Here is a 26,092-nt window from a genome sequence, read left to right as displayed (position 1 = left end):
AGAGATTTTTCTTGAGGAATAAAATCTTGAAGCCCCTTATCTCTTGGAAAAGAGAGAAAGGATAGAGTTAGCATTGTTGGGATCTGAGGTATGTTACAGCTCTTTTTGTAAAGGTAAACTGGGATAGAGCTCCTTCTTCTGTTCAAACCTGAATCAGCACCCCTGAATCACAAACAGCACCCCACCAATGATAGAGCTTCAGCACAACAGATTCTTGAGCAGACTCTGCCATCAAAGTGTCCTAATAGCAGTAGACCTGGGTAGAGTGACAGCTTTAAGCAAGTCATTTCAGGCACCCAGTGCTGGGCTGGAGAGATTGTCCTGGCAGCCCTCCTATAGGCTTGGTGTGAGACTTTCTCCCAGATCCCACTGAAACTTGGGGCTCAGTTCACACTTGAATTTAACCTTAGAAGCAGAAGGCACCTTGTACTCCCTCTGCTTGCCTTGATGGGATGCAAACCAGAAAAGACCCAGTACAAGCTCTTCCCTAGGAGCGTAGCAGCCCCTTCTGGAAAACTGGAAGGAGAGAGTGAGTCTTTAGCAAATGAGCTTAACCCACACAAAGGACTATATCCACTTTTTAGACAGGGCTCCTTTAAAAAGCCACAGTCTAGCTTTTTAGAACTTTCCTACAGGTAATCTCTCACCTAGGGCCACTGCTCCCTCCTCAGCCCACTGCACCCTCTTCTCTGACCTTTCAGTGCTTGGGACCAATTTTCTCCTTGCTGGGAGCCTGCCTGGCCTAGAATGGTTTGAAGCTAGACACAGCATTGGATGTACAAGTAGCTTTAAAGACTGATGGCCTCCAGGCATACTTTTAAAGACTGATGGATGGTCTCTGGCCTTCTACCTCTCTAACTATACTGAATGCTTGCTGACGCTTCTACAAAATCCTAAAAACTTTCTTGCTTACTCTGAGGTTACAAACTGTTGGCTCAGGTGAGTAACACCTGTAGCCTAATAGCAGGGAATTGAGTAACAGGTTAATTGCTAGGGCTGTTTTTTTCTCTTGTCCAGAAGCCTCACCTCTCACTGGTCAGGCAGGACTGGAGGGTTAGAGTAATAAACTTTTATTGAACCAGGAGAAGAGAGTCAGGCTTACAGAAGGAAAAACCTTTATACAAGCAAATATGAATACACTCACATACATTCATATATACACATTCATGCTTGTTAGGCTCAACTTACATACGTACACACATACATCAATACTTGCATATGCATATGAGGCAAAAGCCCAGGTGCCAGTGCAGAAAGTACTCACTCCTTCTGGATAAAAAATGAGCTCCAATCTTTGTGTAGAGAAAGAAAAATATCTACCCTTTTATTGCTAAATGAATTAAACCCAAGTCTATTAAAAAAAAAAAAAAAAAAAAAAAAAAGGTTTGTCCTGTTTAGTAAGACCTAAGCCGGGCTTGCTGTTAAGAAAAGACCTGTTCAGTCCCATGGTAAAGAGAAGCCTGCCTGTTCTTTTGTTCTCTCTGCAACTCTTTCTGTTTCTCTTTCTCTCTGCATTCTACATATTGCTGTCTTCTTCTGCTCTTGCCCTAATGTCCTCTTTATTTCTAAGGGGAAGTAAAAGGGGGGAGGTGTAAACCTATCAGACTCTGTGCTCTCTAAATTTCTAGATTGCTTTCTTGATTTCTAAGTTACTCTTCTCTGCTCCCCTTCTCCTTCTAGTGTTGCTCTCTCCTCCTGCTCTGATGCTATAATGCCATGCAATGTAATTGTTCCTGGGTCTCTGTACCTTTTCTAGAGGGATGGATCACATGATTTTTCCAAGTATCTTTTGTTTTGTTTTGTTTTGTTTTGTTTTTTACGAAAGTTCACTAAAAGTTCAAACATAAATTAAAATCATAAACTGAATGAGAAGTTTACAACAGAGATGTTTACATATGTTCCCATTAAGACTAGACATTCATTATCTTCACCAGCTTCAGAGGTTCATGGAGAGTTAAAAAAAATCCATAATTTCTGTGACTAAGTTATCATTGAAGTTTTGTGTAGATATATCCAGTCAATATTTTATCTTCTGTCCTTGCACCTACAATAAATCATGACTTTCCTTTATGACCTTTGGTTGTTTTACAACCTCTTGGAATGTGTTCTAAGTTGTAAATACCTGTTTTCTATCTTATAAACACTTAATTTGTGACACGTGGAGACTGGCCAAGTTCTAATTGCAGTATTCATATCAGAGAGAAGTTTAATAGCAGTCCTATTGTAAAGGGCTTAATTATTACTAGTTCAACTTTAGGAATTCTTATAGGATCATCATTAAGAATTAAGGAATCCTCTGTTGTCTATGTAGCATCACTATAAAACAGTACTTCATGGATCTGCAGAAATCTGCCCTAAAGGGCAGTTAATACCTAGTGATTGTTATATAATATCAGGAAAAGCATAATGGCAGGAACCTTCCCTCAAGTGTAGTCCTTTAGCCTTACCTAGAAGGGCTCCCCCATCGGAGTTTTATAGTCCATGGTAGAATCCTCTCAAGAAGATCACCTCTAGATTTTAGCCTCTCTTAAATGGCTCCTGTCATCCCCAATCTTGAAATTTTCAATCTATAAAATCTAAAGTTTCAGTAAAGTCCCGTGTCTCAGAGAATATAAACCTCAGGTATTAAAATTTAAGCTACTCACAATGGCACATGGTTATAATCCCAGCCCTCAGGAAGCTGAAGCAGGATGATTCTGAGTTTGAGGCCAACCTGTACTTCACAGCAGCAATACTGTCTCAAAAAAGTAACAGAATAAAATTTACCATGGCTGTGTTAATCTGTCAAAGGCATGTAGACAATAAAATGCATTTAAGGGCACGCATGTCATTTATGTGAAAGATAAATGTGTGTGCTGAAATGAACACTGGTGCTGGAGCATGAAGTAATGTTTATCTGAAATTGTGTGATTTGCCTGGGTATGATGGTGCAGTCATTTAATCCCAGCAACAGGGAGGTAGAAGCAAGTAGATCTCTGAGAGTTCAAGACCAGCCTGGCCTACTTGTTTCAGGCCAACATAATAGACCCTTTCTCCAACAAAACCAAAAGGAAACAAAAAGGGAAAAAATTCCTTAATTAAATAATTAATTATTTATTGGGGGGGGGGCTAGTGAAATGGCTCAGAAGATAAAGTGTGCCTCCAAGCCTTTCCACCACTCAGTGTAAAGACAGTTGTCCTCTGACCTCTATATATGTACTGTGCCATAGCACGCGCGTGCACACTGCTATAGAAGCAGCAGATGGCTGAGGAAGAAGCTGCAAGGCTCTGTGCTCATTTGCTGATGAGTATGAGGAGCAACTTGACTCAAATGTGCCCTCTATTAGCGTCTTCATGTACGGAAACATGATAGCTGAATTTCTCCAGAAACCACCAGGGCTTCTGTCACCAAGCTAGGCTTCAAAGTCTTGCCCCAGGGAAGCACACTTACAAGTGCTGAGGAATAAATACTATATTGTTTGCCAGGCAGAATGATGCACACCTTTAAATCCAACACTAGGGAGGCAGACGCAGGTAGAGTTCTGCGAGGTCAAGGCCAATAGAGTCCATTTAGTAACTTCCAGGCTAGCCAGAGCGACACAGTGAGACCACGTCTTTAAAACGAACAAAAGCTAGATTTTTATCTCCAGGTTGTTAGTTTGTTTTATCCGTAGTTGTGCAGGTGTGCATTCAGTGGAGACTCGGGTACCAGCTGACTCAGGAATGTGTATATGTGCACATCCGTTGTCGTCATCATCGTCTCCTGGATATGCTTAGGAGCAATTGAATAACTTTGATTTGAATGCTTGAGGCACAGTGAAGCTCCAGATAAATGTCGTTTAGAAAATACAGAGTGAAGCCTGGCTTTGTGCTTAACTCATGCTTAACTCTTTTTTGGTTTTTCGAGACAGGGTTTCTCTGTGTAGCCCTGGCTGTCCTGGAACTCACTCTGTAGACCAGGCTGGCCTCGAACTCAGAAATCCGCCTGCCTCTGCCTCCCAAGTGCTGGGATTAAAGGCGTGCGCCACCACCGCCCGGCCATGCTTAACTCTTATCTTACGGTTTTGCTTGTGAATGAATGTTTTTGGTGGAAATTTATTACAATATGTCAGATACAACCTCATCATCTAGGCCCTGATTACTTTCTTTTCAAACCTAATCAGCAGATACTCTTACTACTGTTGTCTTCTAATCTAAACAGGTGTTAAGTGTTGTGAAGCTCTGCATATAAATCCTGACAACTCGGCTTTAACACTCAGAAGCACACAGAAGATGGATTGGACCAAGAAAGCAGCCAGGTCACCAAGTGTGTCATCAGTAACTCACTCCTGTGTTTCTGATTTCCTTTTTCCCCAGAACCGAATGGAGGAGAGCAAAGCACTCTTTAGAACAATTATAACATACCCCTGGTTCCAGAACTCCTCTGTGATTCTGTTCTTAAACAAGAAGGATCTTCTAGAGGAGAAAATTATGTATTCCCACCTAGTCGACTACTTCCCAGAATATGATGGTAAGTTGCCACCTTCTGCCAGCCTCACAGCTAAGAAAGACTTGTGCTGTTACACTAGGACAGGAGGCAGTGTGGTACAGTCCCCGAGCCATGAGTCTGGGAGGTCTGCAGGGAGGCAGCACAGTGTAGCTCCTGGAGTCATGTGCCTCTTGGGGCTAGAGGCAACCCAGTGCAGTGCCTGGAGTCACAGGGTCCATGAGGACGTGTATGCTGTTCTCTGTTCTCTGACTTGTAATGACATAAAACATTTTACGTCATTAACATTAGCTAACGTTACCAGTTATGCCGAAGCAACAAGGTCTCTGATGTTTCAGAATAACCAGCTCAGAGAAGGAAAAATTCACTAGATTTTTTTGATCAGCAATTGTAATTTCCAGTTTCCTTCCCTTTCATTTTGTTACCTACCTCTACCTCTCCCTGGTTAGGAGCTCATCTCTGAAGTAGGTGTAATGAATTCATTACTTTCTGTTGTTGACCATGACCAAGGAACTTAGAGAAGGTAGGATTTACTTGGACTTAGAACAATTTCAGAGGGGAAAAAGCCCATCATGATGGGGAAGCGTGGTAGCAAGCTTCCGGCATGATGGCCAGAGACGGGAAACTGAAAGATCTCATCTTTAAAACGCATGCCAAAGCAGGAAGAACTAGGTTTGGGCAAGACTGTAAAGTTCAAAGCCCACTCCTAGGGACTTACTTCCCACAGCAAGCCACACCTCTTAAACTTCCCTAGATAGCACCACCAACCAGGGACCAAGTGTTAGAGGATCCCAGCCTATGAAGGATGTTTTCATTCAAACCACCACATATCCTGAGGGTCAAATTCTAGTTTAGGCCCTTTCTACCTATAGTTATATTTTAGAGTCACTTGATGTTTCTGGCCCTTTAAGCTGTAACTATGAGAACTGTTATAGGTAATAGAAAACAATTGTGATATTAGTGTGATACTTTGAATATCCAGCAGTATTTACTTTAGGGGAACCTCACTAGCAAAAGGCCTGGGACTGATGGCCTAGCCAGGCGTTTGACTAAATGGAGAGGGGATCCCGTCCTCAGTGCTGACAATGCTCTTTAAGTACCCGTGCTGTTGCACTGGGGTCTGCGGCACTCTCTTGAACTTGGCCTTGCCCTGCTTTCACCATTGAAAAGTAGATCTCCTATCAGGACATCACCATGCTGAGGAAAGCTTGTTCATTAATTGTATCCACATCCAGCCTCCCAGAAGGTCCCTGTGCTTTGTAAAGCTTAAAAGAATCATGGGGAGACCATACCAGAGGGTGCCTCCTGTTGTTGAAATCGAAGAAATCATTGCAACCACAAATTTTCTTAGACCTACGTTGTTCCCACCACATCAGATATGAGTGGTATTGGCAGACATTAAATGATCTGCAAAGCCCAAGATGCTTAGTCTCTGGCCTTTCGTAGAGCTGGCCAAGCCTGGTCCAGACAGTATGCACTGAGCATCCAGGTGCTGCTCCTTACTGATGGCATTGCCTTAAACACATTTACCTCCACCTGATTTCTTCCTGCATTCATAAGGACTGATCGAGTTGTGGGTAAGTGACTTAGCATAGCACCTATCACAGAGTAGAGCCGCATCCCAAAGTGCTTACAGGGTGAATGTAGCAGCAGAAATGACTACTACAAAGTGGCCTTATCAACAAAGGACATCTAGATATCTGTGGCATAGCAGTTTTGTCCTTGGAGATTAAGGGTGGGTCACTTGACTTCATAGCTCTCCATGAAGATTTAAGTGCCCTTTTGCTCTGTATGTGTGAGGTGTAGTGCTGGCTCAAGGAAGGGAATGTGGCATGCGTAAGACCTGCAGTTTGCATCTCAAATGCATGTGTACCATTGGGTGTGCAGCAGCAGGTTCATGTCTCTCCAGGCACATTATCCTGTTTGCCTGGCTGTTAAAAGAACAAATGCTGTCTTAACCTGGACAGCAGTTTCTCTTTGCTCCTTCTATTTTCTCACTAACCCAGGAACAAATAGTAAATGCTTCAGTGTTACTTAGGAAATGGTGGAAGGAAGTTACTATATGTGGTGTACCCACTCCCCCTCAGTAGCAGGCCAGTCCGGTGAGCGCCTGGTGTGAGAACAGGAGCCAGAACCAGCTGCCTCGTACATGCATACTTGTTCTTACACCCAGAAGGTAGACTTCATTTCTCTCCAGAGTTGATGAGAGTCAGTGGACAGTGGATAGAAAATGACCACACCACACACAGCAATAGCACTGTGGGCCCCCTGTTTTCCTGCTTCGATACAGACAAATAGCATTGTGCAGCCACAGAGTAGAAGCCCCTGAGCCTACCTGATTGCCTACAGCCACATGATGGCTGACTACACAGCATTTCAAGGTTTTCTGGGGAGGTCTTTGCAGGACTGCCGCTTTCTATAGTATTGTCCTGAACCCTTAAAACTACAAATGGTTTCCTTCCAAAGGAAGGAAGGTTTTGTAATGTTTTGGAATTTGAAGATGATTTTAACTATTGACTTTCTACAATGGACATACAATGTCCAAAGGAAATATGGCCACAGCTAAGTTAACAAAGGTGATGATTTTGTTGTTCTTGGGAAAATAAAGTTGTCATTTTATGAGATCCAAAGGCCTTGGAAGACGAACTAAGACTGAGAAAGCTCTTCAGTACACTATTGTGATAATTTGATAATAAGCTTATTTAGAGTAGTTCTAGTTTCACAGATGTAGATGTCTTCCTTTCGAGGGCATAATCAGATGAATGTCATCTCTGTTTCTCTTCAGGAAGAGAAATTACTATGTCCACATAGATTTGAACTGCAGAACTGTTCCTAGAGACCTTGGAATTCTGGGCCTGCTGAGATGTGTTCAAATAGCATAATATATGCTTAAAACAGCAGACTGCGAGTGCACTTCGGTGAACCCAAATCTATTTCTGGTGTTCTGTAGACTAAACACAAGAAAAAAGTTGGAGTCTTTTCCTTCCCAAGCAAAATAAGAATAATAGTTAGAAAAATGGCAGGCTTCTTACATCCTGCCAGTCTGTTAGTCTCCATTTTTAGTGTTTTATGCTGCTGTAGACCCAGTCAGTTAACGTACATAGTACATTGCTAAGGACTATTTCATGTATGTAACATCTTAATAATGACATATTTTTGTTTTTCATGTTAACAGCCTTAGTTACTGACTCAAAGCACCCTTGTTAATACTGTACAAACGAGAAAACTCCGGGCTTCATAGCTCTTTCTTGCAGCTTCCAACAGTGTGAGATGTAGGTATGAGCCCAAATCTGTAATAGGATTCATCTGAAAGTTCTCAGGCTGTCTGCCTGAGACTCAGAATGAAGGTCCTTAGCATTGGTAGTTAGGCCTCAGCAGTGTTCCTTTGCATAGAACAGTCCCACATTGTGAATCCCAGAAGGTCCTGCCCTGGAGGGAGGAAACGACATACCCTTTTACTGTGTGGAACTAGCTTGGAACTTTGGAGAAAAACAGGCATGCAGTGGCACAGTGTTCAGTACCTGAAAGATGATGGTATTTTGATGTTAGTAATTTAGAAGTTTTAAACTCACACTGGCTAGAATCTGCTTAAGTGTTAAACTGATTGATTGAGATGTGACTGTGATTGGTCCTGCACACAATTAGTAATGGCTCAGGGTATGTCACACTAAAATATCATACAGAACATTTAAATTATAATTTATGTAGTCTCATGACATTAACGTTTATGACACCCTGCAGCTATTACCTATGTTCCCACCACTCTAAGCAATAACACCTCATTGCCCACCCACCCCCTCATTCGAACGCTGTCCCTTTACTCCTCTTTCTGTCTCTATATAAGATACAGGCTGTAAGTCAAGTCGCACAGTATTTGTCTATGTCCAGCATGTTGATTTAAGAATAGTATTTTCAAGGTTCATACTTGGTATACCTTTGATTATTACTTTCATTTCTTATGTTACCTTTGGCTTATCCAATTCAGTTGAGTCACTTCTACCTATTAGTACTATGAGGAATGGCACTGTCCATTCACCTACAAAAGGTCCTCCTTTCAATTCATTTGGAATATGCTCTCCTACTAGACGAATTGCTAGGTTGTATGGGAATGTATCTTAGCTTCTTGGGGAGCCACTGAGCTGTTTTCCATACGGGGTATACCATTGCTCATGTACCAGTGGCCAATAGGTGCACACTTGCCCTGTTGCCAAGACTTATGCTTTCCCTTTTTAAGTGATCACCAGGCTAGCTAGCAGATGGGAAGACTACCTCATTATTTTCCTTGACATTTCCCTAAATGAGTATTAGAGTTAAATTTCTTGTATGCTCACTGGTTGTATGTATACCTTCCTTTACAAAACTATCCACGCCTTTTGTCCAGTTTAAATAATCTTTATATATCCTAGGTGCTACATCCTTATCACACATATGAATTACATGTGTTTTTCACTTGGTAGTGTACTTTGATAACAAAAGGGATTTTAATTTTGATAAGGTTCAGGTTATTTTTTTTTTTACTGCTTTTGTGTTGGGGCTGTATCTAAGAATCAGCTACAGAATTATTATACAAGTGTGTTGGTTAGTTTTTTGTCAGTTTAACTCATGCTAGGGTCATCTTTTTAAAAGGCCCCTTAATTGAGAAAATACCTCAATCAGAATGGACTACAGGCAAGGTTGGAGAACATTTTCTTGATCGTGGTTGATAACAAGGTCCAGCACACTGTGGAAAGTCACACCCCCAGGCAGGGGGCCCTGAGCTGTACAGGAAAGAAGTAAGTGAGCCATGAGGAATAGGCTCGTAAGCAGCACTCCTCCGTGGTGTCTGCTTCAGTTCCTGCCCTCATTCCTGCCTCCTGACCATCAATCATAATGGACTATAAGCTGAAACACATCCTTTCCTCGCCGGGTTGCTGTGGTCTTGATGTTTATCACCACAATAGAAAGCAAACTAAGACAAAAAGTGTTTTAGTTTCATTTCTGTTGCTTTGAAAAATATCTCAACAAAAGGTAACTTTAGGGAGAAAACTGGCTGTTTGGCTTATAAGTCACAGGTTACAGTTCATCTTTGGGGGGAAATCAAAGCAGGAGCTCAAGCAGATAGTCACATGGCATCCATGGTCAAGAGCAAAGAGGAGAAATGCATCCTTGCTTGCTGCATCTAGCGTTCTCTCATTGTGTGTGTGTAGTTTAGGACCCCCTGCCTAGGTAATAGTGCCCCTAACAATGGACTGGATCTTCTTACATCAGTTAGCCAATCCTCCACAGACATACTCACAGAATAACCTGATTTAGATAATCCCTCAACTGAGATTCCCTTCTCAGGTGATTCCAGATTGTGGCAACTTGACATTTAAAAGCAACCATGACAAATTTATTCAAATAAATTTGACAAATAAAACTGTGTATGACTATGTATGTGACAATGTATGAGGCATGAGAAACAACCTTACAAGCATAAGACAATGCAAACTAGTACATATCATCACACAGTGAATTTAGCATAGCTCTGGAATACAGATCAGTCCTCATAGGACATGGGACAAAACATGCTTGTTGAGCAGATAAGCAAATGTGGGTCACATAACACATTTTGCTTCTCCTCTCTCTTGGCCAACAGGACCCCAGAGAGATGCCCAGGCAGCTCGAGAATTCATTCTGAAGATGTTCGTGGACCTGAACCCCGACAGTGACAAAATCATCTACTCCCATTTCACGTGCGCCACAGATACCGAGAACATCCGCTTCGTCTTTGCTGCCGTCAAGGACACCATCCTGCAGCTGAACCTGAAGGAGTACAATCTGGTCTAACCGTGCCTCCCAGAAACCATTCTTCCCTTCCCTGTGGGCTGTTGAAGATAAACAAGAGGGACTGTATTTCTGTGGAAAACAATTTGCATAATACTAATTTATTGCCGTCCTGGACTCTGTGAGCGCGTCCACAGAGCTGTAGTAAATATTATGATTTTATTTAAACTATTCAGAGGAAACAGGATGCTGAAGTACAGTCCCAGCACATTTCCTCCTTTTTTTAGGCAAACCTTGACTCGTATTTTAAATTTTCAGTCATTCACTCACAGTATAAAAGCACTCCTGTCCTTTGTGTTTTCTCTCTCTCTCTCTCTCTCTCTCTCCCTCTCTCCCTCTCTCCCTCTCTCCCTCTCTCCCTCTCTCCCTCTCTCCCTCTCTCTCTCCCCCTTTCCTTCTTCCTCCTCCCCTTTCCTGTTGACCAAAACCAAGCTAATTTTCTTCTTCCTGCTCCTTATCTCCCTGCTGACTTCATTTTCCCTCACTACCATGGCCTTTACCCTAACTCCATCCTTGGGCAGTTTCTCTGAGTGACGCGGTCGGGACGGTGTCATTTAGTTGAAGCTGCCTTCCATCAGCTTCCTTTACCAGTGGCTCTGCTGAAGGCAGGCGCATATGTATTACCACTATGGTTTTAAATGTATCTCTGGATGCACATCACATCTAGTATTTCTTTTCCAATACATACATACATACATACATACATACATACATACATACATACATACATATATATATATGTTTGATATATATATTGTCTTGTCTCACTTGGACTAGAACAGTGGGTGCCCATTGATGGTTAAGAGTCAAATCTTCTGGGTGCAGACCTTCAGCCACAGCCGGATTGTTCAGAGAAATGCATGGAAGTCAGGGTGTGAGGGCACAGGCTGTGAAGAAGTCCTTGCTTCTCCGGTCCGTGTGCCACGTCCTTCCGCTCTTCCTTGCTTCCGTTTATTTCTCTTTAGGTTTTCCGCCCTCTTTAAACCACAGATGCCAAATGATATGCCAACAGACACTACATTCCCCAGCAGCTGCTGCCAGAGCGCTCTTGTAGCTTCTTCATTTTCTGTTTGTTTCCAGCTTTCCTTCACTCTGATCCTCTTTTGTGTTTGGGCCATAATTTTAAAATAATTTTTATTATGGGTATGTGTTGCCAAAGCCAGATTTTTATAAGGCAAAATAAATTAAGAATTTAAACAGTAAAAGCCAGCGTCTCAAAATGTCAGCATTAAGACAGTGAGAGAGACGACAGCTGGGTGTGAACCGGAAACACACATTGCCAAACAGTTGCTAACCGAGCTGCTGCTTCTCACAGTCCGTTCTTTTCTTTGCCCTTAAGGTCAGTGCCAGTGTCCAGAGGAGCAGTGTAGAAAAGTACCCTGTGTGGTTTGTCAGGAGAGCTGCTTGCATCTCTTTACTGGCGCTAGTTTTATTAACTCTTTATGTTCTTTAAGTTTGAGTAAATCTGCCAAGAACACTGGTTGATAGTATTATCCTGAAACCTTTGATTTGGGGGGGGTTGGGGAATAGTGAGCTGTCTTTACCACCATCAGGATCTTGAATTGGTCGCTTGAACTTAAGGAAGATTTGTGGGCTTATTCAAAAGTCACCAGTCAGTGTTCTGTCAAGCATGTATTCTTGTGGTGATCATACTAGGAGAGATGTTTGGAATTTCTCCATGTGCAATTTGTCAGCAGATGCAAACTGTGCCGAACACATATGAGTGAGCCTGTCGAGCAGCCTGCATCAGTATGTGATTTAAGTAGATGGTGGGCACTCTAAGGCTGCTGGGAAGTTAGACCTCCATGCTGGTCTCATTAGCGCTTGGCACTAATCTCAACTTCCATATAAATCACTTTTCTTAAATAACAAAGCTGGGAGAGTGAACAGCTCACTGTATGAGCACTGAAATTGCTGACTTGTGATGACGTGTTCTCATGCGTTGCTCTCCCAGCTTTTTTATCCCTTGCTCTAGAAAGCCCCTGTAATTTAATTAACAGACTTCCTGTAGGTATAGTGCAATTATGAATGCTCTGATTGTTGTACATACATCTCTCTTGATATTGCAACATCCATACTGGCTTTGTAATCATTAATTTTTTGGCAGATTGAATGTGCTGTATTGATATGTATCTATGTAATTGTATTGTATGTCTTATAGCTAATTCACATTTGATAATGTTATTTTATTTACTTTTTTAAGAGAGGAGAATGTAAATTTGTCAGTTTATTTCTGACTAGGGATATTTTTTTCCATTTAGAAAAGAAGAAAAAAAAAAAACCCTTACTATCGTACAGAGCGGTACTAGCATCGTGCTGTCTAAATCATTTGCACATTCCTGAGTAGAGGTGTGCTGACCTAAGACCCAAAGGTAATTTCATAGCGAACACAACATCCGTCAGAGCTTTTATACAAACACAGAGACCAACTTTGTAGACCTTTTGCCATTTGACCTGGGGTTGGAATATGAGCTTTTATACGATTCATATTCTTATTTGGCAAATGCACAGTTTAGCATTACCTCTCTGGTGGCCTTTATTAGAAAGGCAGTTTTAGAAGCTATTGTGATCCACTAAGGAGATGTTTTATCAGCTAGAGACCACTGCTTGCCTGAAAGGGCAACCTTAAATTTGGTGCAGCAAAAAAACAAAAACAAAACAAAAACAAAAAACAAAAAACAAAAAAAAACACAAAAAGACAAAAAAAGAAGAAAAAAAGTAACATTTGATGGCCTGCAGTGTATAGAGAAAGCCTCATCCCAGGATCATGAGTGTTTAACAGTCCTAAGAAACCGAGCTGTTCTGTCTAATAGAGCTGTAGTGGATGTAGTTGAGCCATACTGATACCAAGCTCAGAGCTGCTGAGTAAAGCAGGGAGAGGTGGCCACACTGTCTTTATGAATTGAGGATGCAGCTTGCTGTGCAGAGTTGAAGTCTGTGGCCTCACTGCGCATCCTGGGGTGCATGATAGGATCCCTTCTTTTGAGAAAGGAAAACATTGATCACCCTAGCTGCAGTGATACCTGGACACCTAATTGTATCCACACTAGTCAATGAAGCTAAAACTAATTTTGTTGTTGTTTCTCGTTTGGGGTTTTATTGAAGGGGTGAGGGGCGGGAAGGGCTTCTCAGTTTTGTACAAAAACAAAGTTTACTCATGCTTTCTCTTCTATTGTGATTGCAAGCGTTCCTGTTGTCGATGCTCTAGGTAATGGAGGCTTGTGATGAGCGTTATGGTGACTTGGGCATGTCTTATTCAGAAGCAAAACACAGACCACAGAAACCTTTCCTCAGCATACCAAGGCAAGCAGCCATCTCACGAGTCACTCAGCACATGAGTGTGCCGTTTACAGATGATGTCTCCCTTTTGTGTGTCATGCGGCAGTTCCCACCCACAGAGAATTCCTATTTGTAAATTGGAGGTTTATACTATGCCTTACAGAGCTTAAATTCAGAAGTCTGTGCCTCGTGTCTGAAACAAAGGGAAAACACACGCCCATGAAAAGTCAGTAAGTCTTACAGAGCCTGTTGGGTTTTCCTTATCGTTTCCTTAGGAAGAGCTCTGTTGAGTGTCCTGCGTAGCTGAGAAACTCTTCTTAGGAACCTGCCTATGGTGTTCACTGGCAGGTGACATCCACAGCGATATTTAAAGAACACCTGGAACTTGGGGGCTTGGGGGTTTGGTTTTGTTTTGTTTTGTTTAGATTACATTAGCAGGCCTAATCGTTTTAAAAGGTAATTCAGCCAAAGGGCAATTTACTTTTTGTACTTCAGACTTATATTGATTGTCAAGTTGTACGAGTTGTAATTTAAAAATTTATACTGCCACATGATTGTAAATTTTAGTTGTCTTACATAGGAATTGGTGAAAAGCTGTTTATGCTGGATTTGGGTCAAAGTGACTTGATTATTTGCAAAAAATAAAAATAATAATGGGAAGAAAGGGCTGCATAACAAGACACCGCAAGACTCAGATCCCCTCAGATGGCCCCCAGCGCCCTTTGTTTTCAGTTTCTCAAAAGAACGAATGAAGTGAAATATAGCAGAATGTTAACCCATATAAAAATAAAGTGTACCCAAATATTGTAATGTATATTGCTGCTCTTCTTAAAATTAAGTAAGGGTTTCAAGCCACTCAAGTGGTAATTAACAGCATCTCAACTGATACAAATAAGGTGTACCTGGGCATACATTAATATTTTATTCCAAAGAGAAATCTTTGGTTAGAAATGCATACAAAAATGGAAGCTAATAATGTGAGTTTATCTGTCTCCCTCCACACACTTCCAGCATATGCAGCGTTACTAGATGTCCTGGCACTTGTTTCTTTGGGATTCTATTTTGGTTCTCAACAATTAGGAGAAGCAAATGGCTTGGTTCGGTGTGATTAGGCCAAGATTTGGGGAGCCAGACACCTGCCATTCCACAGATAACTTGCTGAACGTCTACACTCTGTTTTTCCTGCAGTAGTACTGTTTCCTGCCATCTCCCTGCTTCTGCCACCCTGCAATAGCATTCTTGCCTCTAGAATTGTCTATCCAGAGGATGCATGCACACCTGATGCACAGTAGGTGCTCAGATAGGTCCTCTCACCTCCCATATCTACCATGGAGACTCCATCCACTCCATAAAATTTGAACCCAATGATGAATAACATTTACATGTAAAAAAAAAAAATAAACAGCCACTAGGTAAAATCTGATCTTACTTAGATAAAGGAATTCTGGCTTTCATAGAAGCTTTGGTAGTCAGGAAGAAAACAGGGAGGAAGATCATTCAGCAAGCTGTTTGTGGGTTAGAAAAGAAAGTGGAAAAACACTATGTAAGTTTGTCCGGGTCACTTTCACTGAAACATGTTTCTGGCAGATTTCCTCAAAGGACTCTAACCGAAGCCTCTTGCCAGACTCTGCATCCACCCTCGTGTTGGAAGCCCTGACTACATCTGTGTATTTAGGGAGTTTTGTCAAAAACATTTTTAACTTGCAGTATTTAAAAAAAAATCATATTTACTGTTCTTAAAATGTCATTCAAATGCATGTATTGTCTATTGTTTGGGGATGGGAACTAGTTTTTCAAAAAAAAAAAAAAAAACACCTAATGTTGTATAATAATGCCCCGATGATCTTACTGGTTAAAAATACAGTATTTTCGGCCATAATCTTGTACTACAGTATTCTTCATTCTGAGTTTTGCTTCCCTTGAAATTACCTAAGCCTCTCTGAGAATGCTCTGATCATAAAGTGCATCGCAACACATCTTCACCTCCTCACTTCATAGGTCACATGCACTGTCCCAAAGTAGGCAGATTTAAAAGCACACACACAACCTTTTCCTATTTGTGTGCAGTCAGAAATGTCGGTCCCTATAGCGCAAATGGGCAGTGATAGTACTTTCTGGATCTGTCCTTCAAAAACTGGCCCTGGATTAATTGTGGTCTGTTTAAGAAGCTGTTCACTGTAGGCCTCTGCAGAGCTGCTTAGCCTCACCCTGTCAAGCAAGCTTCTGGTGAGTAAAACCAGCCCTCCTCCTTTCCCCTAGGTAGGGTATTAGGCAGCCCAGAGGATCAGTGGCACAGAGACCCGCCCTGACAGTTCTATATCTAAATGCTAGCAGTAAGCCGGCACTCTACAAGGAAAAAAGACGTAGCCAGATAACCTCTGTGTCTGTGAAGTCTGTAATACATACGTCTTTAAGATCTGCTAAGAACTACCCTTTACTTCCTCTGGGAGTTTTTTAAAGTATGGATGGTGATGTTAGAGTGTGTGTCTAGAAAATAGATGCTTAGATGTGGGCTACAGAGCACAGTAGAAGCAAACCACGCTCCTGCTGTGACCACAACTCACCGATGGCCCTGCGCTCGCTCAGAAAATGTCTTCCTGGCTACGGTAACCTACAGACTCCATGTTAGAGAACAACTGGGGTATGTTCAATGGGTGTGTTGAGCAATTTCTGATGTTAAATTGCCCAACTTCTTGCTCTTTGGTTTAATTCTAAGCTGCCGCCTTAGCAATTGGTTTGGTAGTAGTAGAGGGTGAGTTTTGAGTTGTTTTTAATCATTGAAGAAAAGTGATCTAGATACTTGAACCTTCACGTTGAGCTACTCCTTTCTAACATCCACCAGCCCTGTAGACAGTAACTAGTTACCTGTACATCCGAATCCCTTTGTCTCATGGTCATGACTAATTGCCTCCAACTACTAAAAGTAACGAAACACAGTCCATTTTAGCAAACCTGCTGCCGAGAGGTTTCTGCAAAACTCATTATAAACTCTCAGTTTCTTTAAATCCATGGTACCTAGGAAAAACTGAAAAGATGTTTTCTATTCAGTCCTCCTGCCTTAAGACTGTTGAAATTCGATCAGTGTTCATATCCTCTCTGCCTGTTTTCAAGAGTGCAGCTCAAAGGCCGGAATAGTTTTCTGCCCCATAAGCCTGGGGATTAAAAAGCAGGAAAGAAAAGTATCCTCTTTAATTGAGAAGTTAATTGCACTGAACATTTTAATAGAAGTGAGTAGCCTGACCTGTCCCTGCTATGATGTCCTGTGTTTTTGTAACTTAGTGGACTGACCAACAGATAGACTGGTGGCTGTTTCCAGTTAGCCCAAATATGTGTATGGCAGATCTTTAAAGCATCTTTGGAAGTGAAAGGACTAGAACAAGACATGTGGACTAGTGTAACTTGGCCAACTCTTGCTATCTGCAAATGGAGCCTCCACACTGTGTCCCAGTGGCCACGTAGATATAAGAAGATGCCGTTCACATGAGGCCAGTCAAGGGCACACCAGAGGTGCAGGTCTCTTTTTCAGGGCTGGAATATCAGTGTTTATATTCTGAGACTAGGGTCACCGTAGCAAAGGTGGGCTGCTTTCTTTTTGTGAGTTATAGGAGGCCCATTCCTGGGATATTCTGCTAAAAGAGTTAACAATGGAGACAGGGCTACTGAGTTGTACAGGTTTTCCTTGTATAAATATTCAACCTCACCTAATTTTACCTTCCTGTGTGACGGAGATGCTTACTGTTGGCTCTCTTTGGTTGCATCTGTGTGTCACTGTCAAGGCCTTGAGCTAAAGCCTGTTTGTGCATGTGGAGAAGGCGCATAGGCCAGGCCATCTGGCATCCATTTTCAGTTCTTCCCTGGGCACTAATAACTAAAAAATAATGGTATCATATTCAGGATGGGCAGCATCTCTAGAAAGATAAAATATTTAGACTAAAAGAATGGGAAGAATGGATAGTCAGGCTCTTGAAGCTGGGAAAGAGGCATGCAAAATTAGTTTATGTGTGTGTGCACATACCTAAGCAGGTAGGTCATTGTCTTATGAAGCAAATAAGGCCATAGATCGTTGATGTTAGTTGGGGTAGAACATTAAACCCAAATATTTTCGTTATGTAAGTCAGTGTACATGCAGACTATAACCATGATTTGGCCATAATGTGTGCACATGCATGTACAGAGGGAGATTTGTTTACTCCTATTGTTACTAGAAGTTGTTATTTTGATTCATGAAGAATTAGTCTGTATTTTAATGTGATCAACACAGGAAAGAATGATAAAGATCCAGTGTTAACTTCTTAAACTTTCTCTTCCCAGTCTTTTCAGGTGCCAGCTTTTCAAAACTGATCTCTAGGAAAGAACTCCAACTTTTAACTTCTGCATGTTCTTTGTCTTGTTGCAGTGCTGGGGATGAAACTCAGGACCTTGCCTTCGCTAGTCTGGTGCTCTAGCGCTGAGCTACATTTCAACCCCTGCATTAAACTTGTTTAAAGGCTGTGATTCCTAAGTGGGATGTTTATGGCTGAGGGATTAGGAGGTAAATATCCAGCAGAAACAGGGAAGAGAGGTTTTAGAGCAGATAGATGCTGGATACAATCTGCCAGGCCTATGGGTATTTGGTTCACACAGCAATGTTCTCATTCCTGAGATAAATCTATGGATTGCTCAATACAACATGCATGCATTACAAAATGCTTGTACAGATGACAAATTCTGACAACTACACAATCTGGGGGTTGTGGTTTTGGATTATTTTCAAAATAACCTTTCTATATAGTGGTACATACTGTAGGTTATTACAGACAATCCTTTTAGGGGCTATCTACATCTTTCTAGCATTTTCTAATCACAGTCCAATAACCAGGATTTATCTTATCTACAAGAATTATCAGGGCCAATTATATGATGAAGTGCATCATGAGAGCTAAAAAAGACTTTGCTGTGAATGGACTCCCAGCTATAATGCAAGGCTAAGATCCAAGACGTAATGCCTGCCCCCCCCCACCCATGTGCAATGAAATGTCAAAATAAAGACTCATGTTTTATGAGTCACAATACTTCTAATAGCCACAGGGATAAGCAAGTCTCCCTATGTACACTTATGTGCATATGCATATATGCCAGGTTAAGATCAGAAGCCTGATGTCTGACTGTAATGATCACAAAGAACATTGTCATTCCTGGATATTACTAGCAGAACATTTTCTCAAGACTAATTTTAATTGTTGAGGAAAAATGAGCTTGATATTTTAGCTTTGTTTTCCTTACATGTCAAGGGATTCAGTATTCCTTTCCACCACTTGCCCATCCCAGGCTACTTTCTCCTGAATGCACTGTACACCAGCCTTGAACGTCCCCAGTGGTACCAAGCAAGCTTGCTTCTAGGAGGCACCAAGGCACTTGCTCACTCCTCTTGGGCAGAGGATGTTGCTGGGGGTAAAGGCAGAGTGAACAGAAGGAAGGGCATTTGGTCACAGTATTGGCACGTACAGTGACCTAATTGCTTGGAGAAAGTCAGAAAAGCCATGTATTTAAAAAAAAAAAAAAGGTTACAGAAGGATAGGTGCATTGCCAAGGCCATATTTTGAGATATGAAATATCTAAAATGTTTTCCACATTTTTGGTGGTTAATAAAGGTATATATGTCCTAGATACAGAAAATTAAAGAAATTTCAGGATCTTTGGTTTAATATATTTGAGTGAAACATTGTTCAAAGACATATACATAAAAGAATTCATGCCCATGTTGCTGAAATTAAAGTGAAACTTGGGTAAAATCAGGGGGTGGGTGTGAGAAGAGTAAGTCCACTTCTATAGAATTCAAGACTGAAAAACTAATTTAGTGGTGCTATCTATAAGCAGTTAAAGAAAACATCTGAAGAAACTGTCTTGTAGGAGGGTAAAATGGGTGAGAAAGTCATAAGGAATCATACTGAGAACAAAACTAATACATACAAGTCTGTGTATAAATATACATACATAATTTAAATGAATTTTCTCATCTGGGTTGACAATATTCTGTCCAAGAGCTAAAGACCACCTAACAACCACAACATGAGGCATAAGTAACTTTCTCTTGAATTGTTGGTCTGGGCTGTCCAAGACACCCAAAGCATTATTGATTAATGATATTGCCCTTGGTTGCCCTCTCCCAAGTAGTGGGAGGACAGTCTCTACTGTTGAAGACACTGTGCACTTTAGGCATAAGCTCCAGATGCCCCTAAGCTGGAACTGACCTGAATGCCTCCTCCCTGAGGACTAGTTTTCATGGTGGCAGAGGGTGCCCTGAAAGCTTCCAAAGCATGGAGATAGCCAATAGTCCTAGCTGTGAACCAGCGCAACAGCCAACACGGCGAAAGAACCCTAAGTGTGCAGTAATGGCACACATACCTTAACCAATAGCTCTCTAATTGCACTTAAGACCCACTCAACAAAAGGGAAATCACTGCTGGTACTGGAAACCTAGCCAACTACCCATAGCTACTAAAGTCATGGGTCTTGAAAGAGAATCTCCAACCACCATTTTTCTATACCAACATAATCCCTAACTACACACTAAATATTTGTCCTTATACCCACAGATAAATGTAGTCCTCACCCCTTATCAACAAACATGTCTCTTGCAACAGATGGAGACCACTACAGAAAACCAATACTAATCAAAATGCAGAGTTGTGGCGCCTAGTCCCAGTGGATATGTCTATAAAACAATTCCTGAACCTAAGGCTCCAGGAATATTGTAGAAGATGGGGCTAAAAGATTTTTAAGAGCAAGAGGGTCAGGGAGTTTGCTATGAGACTTGTAATGTCAAAAGCTACACAAAGCCTCACTAACGTGACTGCCTAATGAGCCAAAGATGACATCAATAGACAGGCCAAAATAGATGGGGAAAAGCCCACAAGGGCTCAGGCCTGTACACCCTACTACAGGCAACTAAGGAGTGTGAAGAGTGGGAGAAATAGACTTCCCAAGGAAGAGTACATCAACTGGTTATGCAATACCAAATGGTCAGCCCTGGAAACATACATGCAAGTAACATTATACAGACTAAGCAGGTTATATTTAGGTATAGTTTTGTTTGTGTGTGTGTGTGTGTGTGTATGTGATATATATATGACATGTAACAATGAAAAGAGGCCATGAATTTGTAAGACAGCAAGGAGGAATGAATATATGGGAGGATTTAATGGAAGGAGAGGGAAGGGGGAAATGATGTGATTATGTTATCTCAAAAAATTAAATCCTGCACACCAATTAGCCATTAGCCTCTGTCAACTTCTGGAAGTTGTCAGATTGGACGGAGTGCAGCAGCTAAAGCATGTTGTTTATAAGGAGCACACTGAACAAAAACAGATGTTCAAAGTAAAAGGAGACCCCAAGTCCAGCAGGACTCTTCCCCCCAAATCGCACCAAAGCCTGACTGAAGAACAGGCAATTCTTAGGTCTGTGAGACCAAGAGCACTGCTGCATTGTCCCCTACCATGCTCAAATTCAAAGGGCAAACAAGCAACAAAGAGGAGTCGCAGCTTGCCAGAGCAAATGCCACCAAAGTGTCCCCAAGGGTGGAAACACTAAGAGACCAATGGAACATTTTGAGCCAGAACTTCAGGGCACAGAACATAAATTTTTGTTTAACTCTTCAGTCTCTACTACAACCACATTGTGAAGACTGGAGACTCTTCAGGATGAGGAAAAAGAAACTTTTGTTGTACAGAGTTCTAAGATGGCCCTATAGCATATTAGAGTTTTATTGAAACCTACCTAGTTAACCCTTAGAAAGGAAAAATGCCCAGTCGCATACTCCCAGTTGTTCTCTCCCACCTGAGACAGGAAAACAGAGGCAAGTCAAAAGCGCTCTCTCTCTCTCTCTCTCTCTCTCTCTCTCTCTCTCTCTCTCTCTCACACACACACACACACACACACACACACACACACACACACACACACAAACACCTCCACAACTCGATATCCAGACTGGAGAAACAATAGTTCTCAGGCATACTGAAAGGCAGGGATAGGGCAGATGCAGTTCACTGAGACAGAGCAAGTTTCAGATCAAACTCAGTTATGGCAAGTAAGTCAGAATTATTGGAGTGAGAGCTGAAAATGACTGTCCTGCCTAGTTTTATGTCAGCTTGACACACCAGAGTCATTGGAGAGGCAGGAGCTTGAATTGAGAAAATACCTCCATAAGCAAGCCAGTAAGACATTTTCTTAATTACTGAATGATGTGAGTGGGCTCAGCCCATTGCAGGTGGGGCCACCCCTGGGCTCTGGCTGGAGGGTCTGCCTTCTATAAGAGAGCAGGCTGAGAAGGCCATGTGGTTATAAGCTAGTAGCCCCTACCCCTTCCATGGCCTCTGGCATTAGCTCCTGCCTCCAGGTTCCTGCTGTGCTTGAATTCCTGTCCTGACTTCCTTCAGTAATGGACTACAATGTGGAAGTGTAAGCCAAATAACACCCCCACACATGCCCCACAATTTGCTTTTGGTCATGTTGTTTTATCACATCAATAGAAATGACAATGACTAATATGCTATGGACTCTTAATGAAAAATGGAGACAACATGAAAAATGACGGACAAGGTAAGCTTGGAGATGGAAATTCTAAGAATGTTCTAAATGACATGCTAGAAATCATGGTACTGAAAGACTGACACCCTTTAGTAGACCAAACACCAGTAAGGAGGAACCTCTTCATCTGAGACTACATCAACAGATACAATACCAAAAAGGAGAGTAACTGAGTTTGATGCCAGTTTGATCTACATAGTGAGTTCCTATCCCAAAGTACAAAACAAAATAAAACAAAAACAAAATGTATGATACATAGAGAATGTTTGGGGAAAATAGAATTCTCCAAAATAACGTTAGATGCTCATACTGAACCCTGTCCTTCAGGCATGACATAGTTGTTACCATCTTGAAATCAGAGTAGCTGCTTACCCACAAGAGACCTTCATAAGATGGGGCCTGTTGTCCCCTAGAATGGGAGACAGATTATAAGGCCCTCACCTAAAAGAACAGTCACTCCAGCCCTTCCATGCCCTGCCACCAGCTGCATGTAAACTCGCCCAGCTAAACTTAATTCCAGGAAGTGCTGGAAGTTAAAGGGATGAAAAGCTAACTGAATGGTGATCCCACCTACATGAGGTTATTCCTTATTCAGAGGTGGGACTTCTACAACACATCTGTTTGGGATCACCTACACTCCCGTCACCTTCCTCCCACCCCCATCCTTCTCTAAGCCCACTACAATCATTAGCTCACCAAGCTAGACTTGGATGTAATTGTTCATTTGGTCTGTCACTGGTTTTCTCTCTGGAGTGAGCAGACATTTGTTCATACCTCCTAAGGAAAAGTGATGTGAGCGTGGCATCTGGACAGGGATATGACAGACACAAAGATGGATGGAAAGAGCCATTTCACTGTCTCAGCTCTGGGTGATGAGGCATGCAGCTGCCTGGAGGTGGAGTGTCTGCAGGGCCAGGTCCCTGTAGCTGTCCTCCACCATGACATGAAATGGAGTACGGTCTGCTGTAGTAGCAACTGCAGAGGCCCAAATATGGGTGGTGAGGCACACAATTGAGGATTAACTGTCTTGCCCCCAGGGAAGGTCAGATTGAAGAGTAGGGAGGAAATGGGCAATTTTGTTCTACATCTTATGAAGTTTCACACCTTGGTGGATCTGAGCCACCAAAAAATACAGAGATACCAAAACAAAAACAAACAAACAAACAAACAAAAAACCTGCCTGATGGGCCAAGGAAGGGATTACAGTCACTGAAAACAGATGTGAACCAGGGATGTAAAGAATCTGCTTTGGGAGTCACAGCCTTGCAAAAGGTAATAATGTTACCAGGAAACTTAAATCTATAAAACCACCATAGCTAAGAAATTGAGGAAAAAATAGTCATAGAAAATGGATTTGTTTCTAGTTTGGCCAAATGAGGAAGAAGAAGATTCTTTATTTCTGTCAGCATCATTAGAGTCTGTCAGGCCCTGGGACACAGAGCCAGGTTAGCAGTTAAAGAGAGAATGCAGCCCTGCTCCCCCTTAGCCCATGCTAGACAGAATAATACAAGCTAGCCTGCCCAGGCCACTGGGGGTAGGGAGATTCACTGAGGCAGAGACCCACAAAACCCAAGGATGAAGAAACAAGAATGTTCCTGGACTAGAAAGCACTAAATAAGGTAGTGCCTGCCATCTACAGCACTGCAGGCAATGTGGCTCTTTTGAAGAAAACACAGAACAATGAGATCTTCCCTTCCTGTGCTGTATTGACCCTTGCTAACTTCTCTTTTAAGTATACATTTTGTCACTGGATCCCGATACTGATTCCTACTTTCTTAGGAGGGCCTATCAAATGATTTTATTATATAATGGTAACCTCTGGGTGTCTTACAGATGGAGGAGGGCATATAAAATACGTGCAAAGGTAGAGATTATCTAACAATTTAAAGGGAGCAAATGTGAAATTATTCCAATGAACAATTAAAAACTTGCCTACAAGAAAAAAAAAAGAGTCCCACTACAGACACTCTCAGTAAATGCATATGAAATAGAGTGACAATTTTACAACCTAAAACCATAATAATTGAACTAAAATTCAGTTGAGAACGGAACCACAGAATGGGAGCTGGAGGTATAGCTTAATAGCTGAGTGCATGCCTAGATTGCAGAAGCCCTGGGTTCAGTTGTAAAGAGAGAGGTGGGGAAGGGAAACCACTTACAACTAGTAGGTAGATTCATGAACTTTTCAGTGTATAAAATAAATACATGAAAAGCAACTCCCCCATACTAGTCGTGGAGGCTCAACTTTAAGTTGCAGCAGCATTTCAATCACTTTTAAAAGGTGAAAACAAGAAACCCTTAGGCATACATCTTACCAATGTGCAGGATTTTTATGCTGAAAACTGAGAGATACTGAGAAAAGAATTAAGACCTAGAAGTAAATAGGCAAACCATGGTCACTGAACAGAAGAAACTTCAGCATAACAGAGGTCTTGGCTCCTCCAAAACAAATATGCAGGCTTAATCTACCTCTTATGTAAATGCTGGCAACTTTTTTTCTTGTAGATATGAACAAGATTTATTCTATATTGACTATTAGAAGAAGAAAGGTTGAAGGAGGTAGAAGGCTTTAAACAACTTTGAGGAAGAAAACTGAGCAGAATAAATCAGTCTACCTGAGTCCAAGGTTGATGGCACAACTGTGTGGTACTGGTCACAAACAGACTTCTGCATCGATGGAACAGGAGAATCCAGAAACAGGTCTACACAAATATACCCACCGGATGTTCAACACAAATCAAACAACACAAATCAGTTTGATGAAGAAAGGCAAGATAGACTTGTCTGCAAATGGTGCTGGGGATGGGTTGTCAGCAGGGAGAAACACCTCTATCAGCAGATTTGACACATAGAGAAAGGTTAACTCAAATGGATCACAAACAAAAACCACCGAAAATTACAGAACTGTACAATGTTTGGGGGGGACATAAAAAATTAGGATATAAGGCACTATTTCTTAGGCTTTGGGGCTAAATGCATGTAAATTAAGACATAAAGCCTTGATAAATAAGACTTCATCAAAAAATATTTTTTGAGAATGATCCCCTAAAGAGGATGAGAATCGAAGTACATATTTACAGTAGGTATATCAGACAAAGTACTAGTATCCCTGGAAGATAGTTCAAAACTGAACAAGAAACAAATACATGGATCTGAAGAGTTATTCCACCCATGGTCTTGGGAACCTTCTAAATCATATGAATCATGATAATATGAGCTTGTAATTTTGAACTATAAATTTTTAAGAAGTTGCCTTTCTGGAAAACTACAAGAAAGGGTACAGAGGATCTCTTTATTATTTCTTATAACTTATCAATAGATAAGTATTTTGAAGCCTTTGTGTGTGTGAAAGAGAAACACACACACACACACACACACACACACACACACACACAGAGTAGGGGTTTCTTTTTAAGTTCATACTAGTCTCAAATTTGCTATAAAGCCAAGGCTTGTTTCTAACTCTTGAGCTCTTGCCCCTACCTCCCAAGTACTGAGATTACAGGTGTGTGTCACGGTATCCAACCTCAAAGCAAATTTTTTTTTATTTAAAAATACTAATTTAATTTTTGAAAACTCTCAATGCCTAAAAGCAATGACTCTGCTACAAACAGGAAACAAGTAACAACTGTGTAGCCTGTACCTTCTACTGAGGGAAGGAAATGCTAAGTTATGTTATCAAACCCAATGGAGCCAATATATTATTTCAATATGGAATCAATAAGAAAATTATTAATGAATACTTCACCCTCTGTATTAGCTCAGAAGCTGTAACACAAACACCATAGGCTGGGTGGATCGAGCAGTAGACACTTGTTTCTCACAGCTGAGGAGAAAGGCCAAGACCGAGGTCTTGACAGATTCAGTCCACTGAGAATTTCTTCCCATAAGGACACTGAAAGCCAATAGCTTTGCAAAGGACCGCCTCCTGATTCCTTGTCATCAGTATTATGAGGTTTGATGGGGCTCAACATG

At 41.5% G+C, this 26,092-nt stretch overlaps 1 protein-coding gene across 1 annotated transcript in view; it reads left to right on the top strand.

The window, feature by feature from the left end:
* The window catches only part of LOC114623384 (guanine nucleotide-binding protein G(q) subunit alpha), a 246,618-nt gene extending 231,190 nt beyond the window's left edge, over positions 1-15,428 (top strand). Inside the window, exons 6-7 of the mRNA XM_028770057.1 lie at positions 4,336-4,489; positions 10,083-15,428. Of these exons, the coding sequence (XP_028625890.1) occupies positions 4,336-4,489; positions 10,083-10,273 (345 nt within the window). The 3' untranslated portion in view covers positions 10,274-15,428. The remainder of the gene's footprint in view (positions 1-4,335; positions 4,490-10,082) is intronic.
* The last annotated feature ends 10,664 nt before the right edge of the window (positions 15,429-26,092 follow it).

Source organism: Grammomys surdaster, unplaced genomic scaffold (genome assembly GCF_004785775.1).
Source record: "Grammomys surdaster isolate TR1022 unplaced genomic scaffold, NIH_TR_1.0 198, whole genome shotgun sequence".
In the NCBI taxonomy this organism is placed as follows: domain Eukaryota; kingdom Metazoa; phylum Chordata; class Mammalia; order Rodentia; family Muridae; genus Grammomys; species Grammomys surdaster.
Note: the sequence above shows the minus strand (reverse complement) of the source record. Positions and strands in the feature narration are given on the sequence as shown.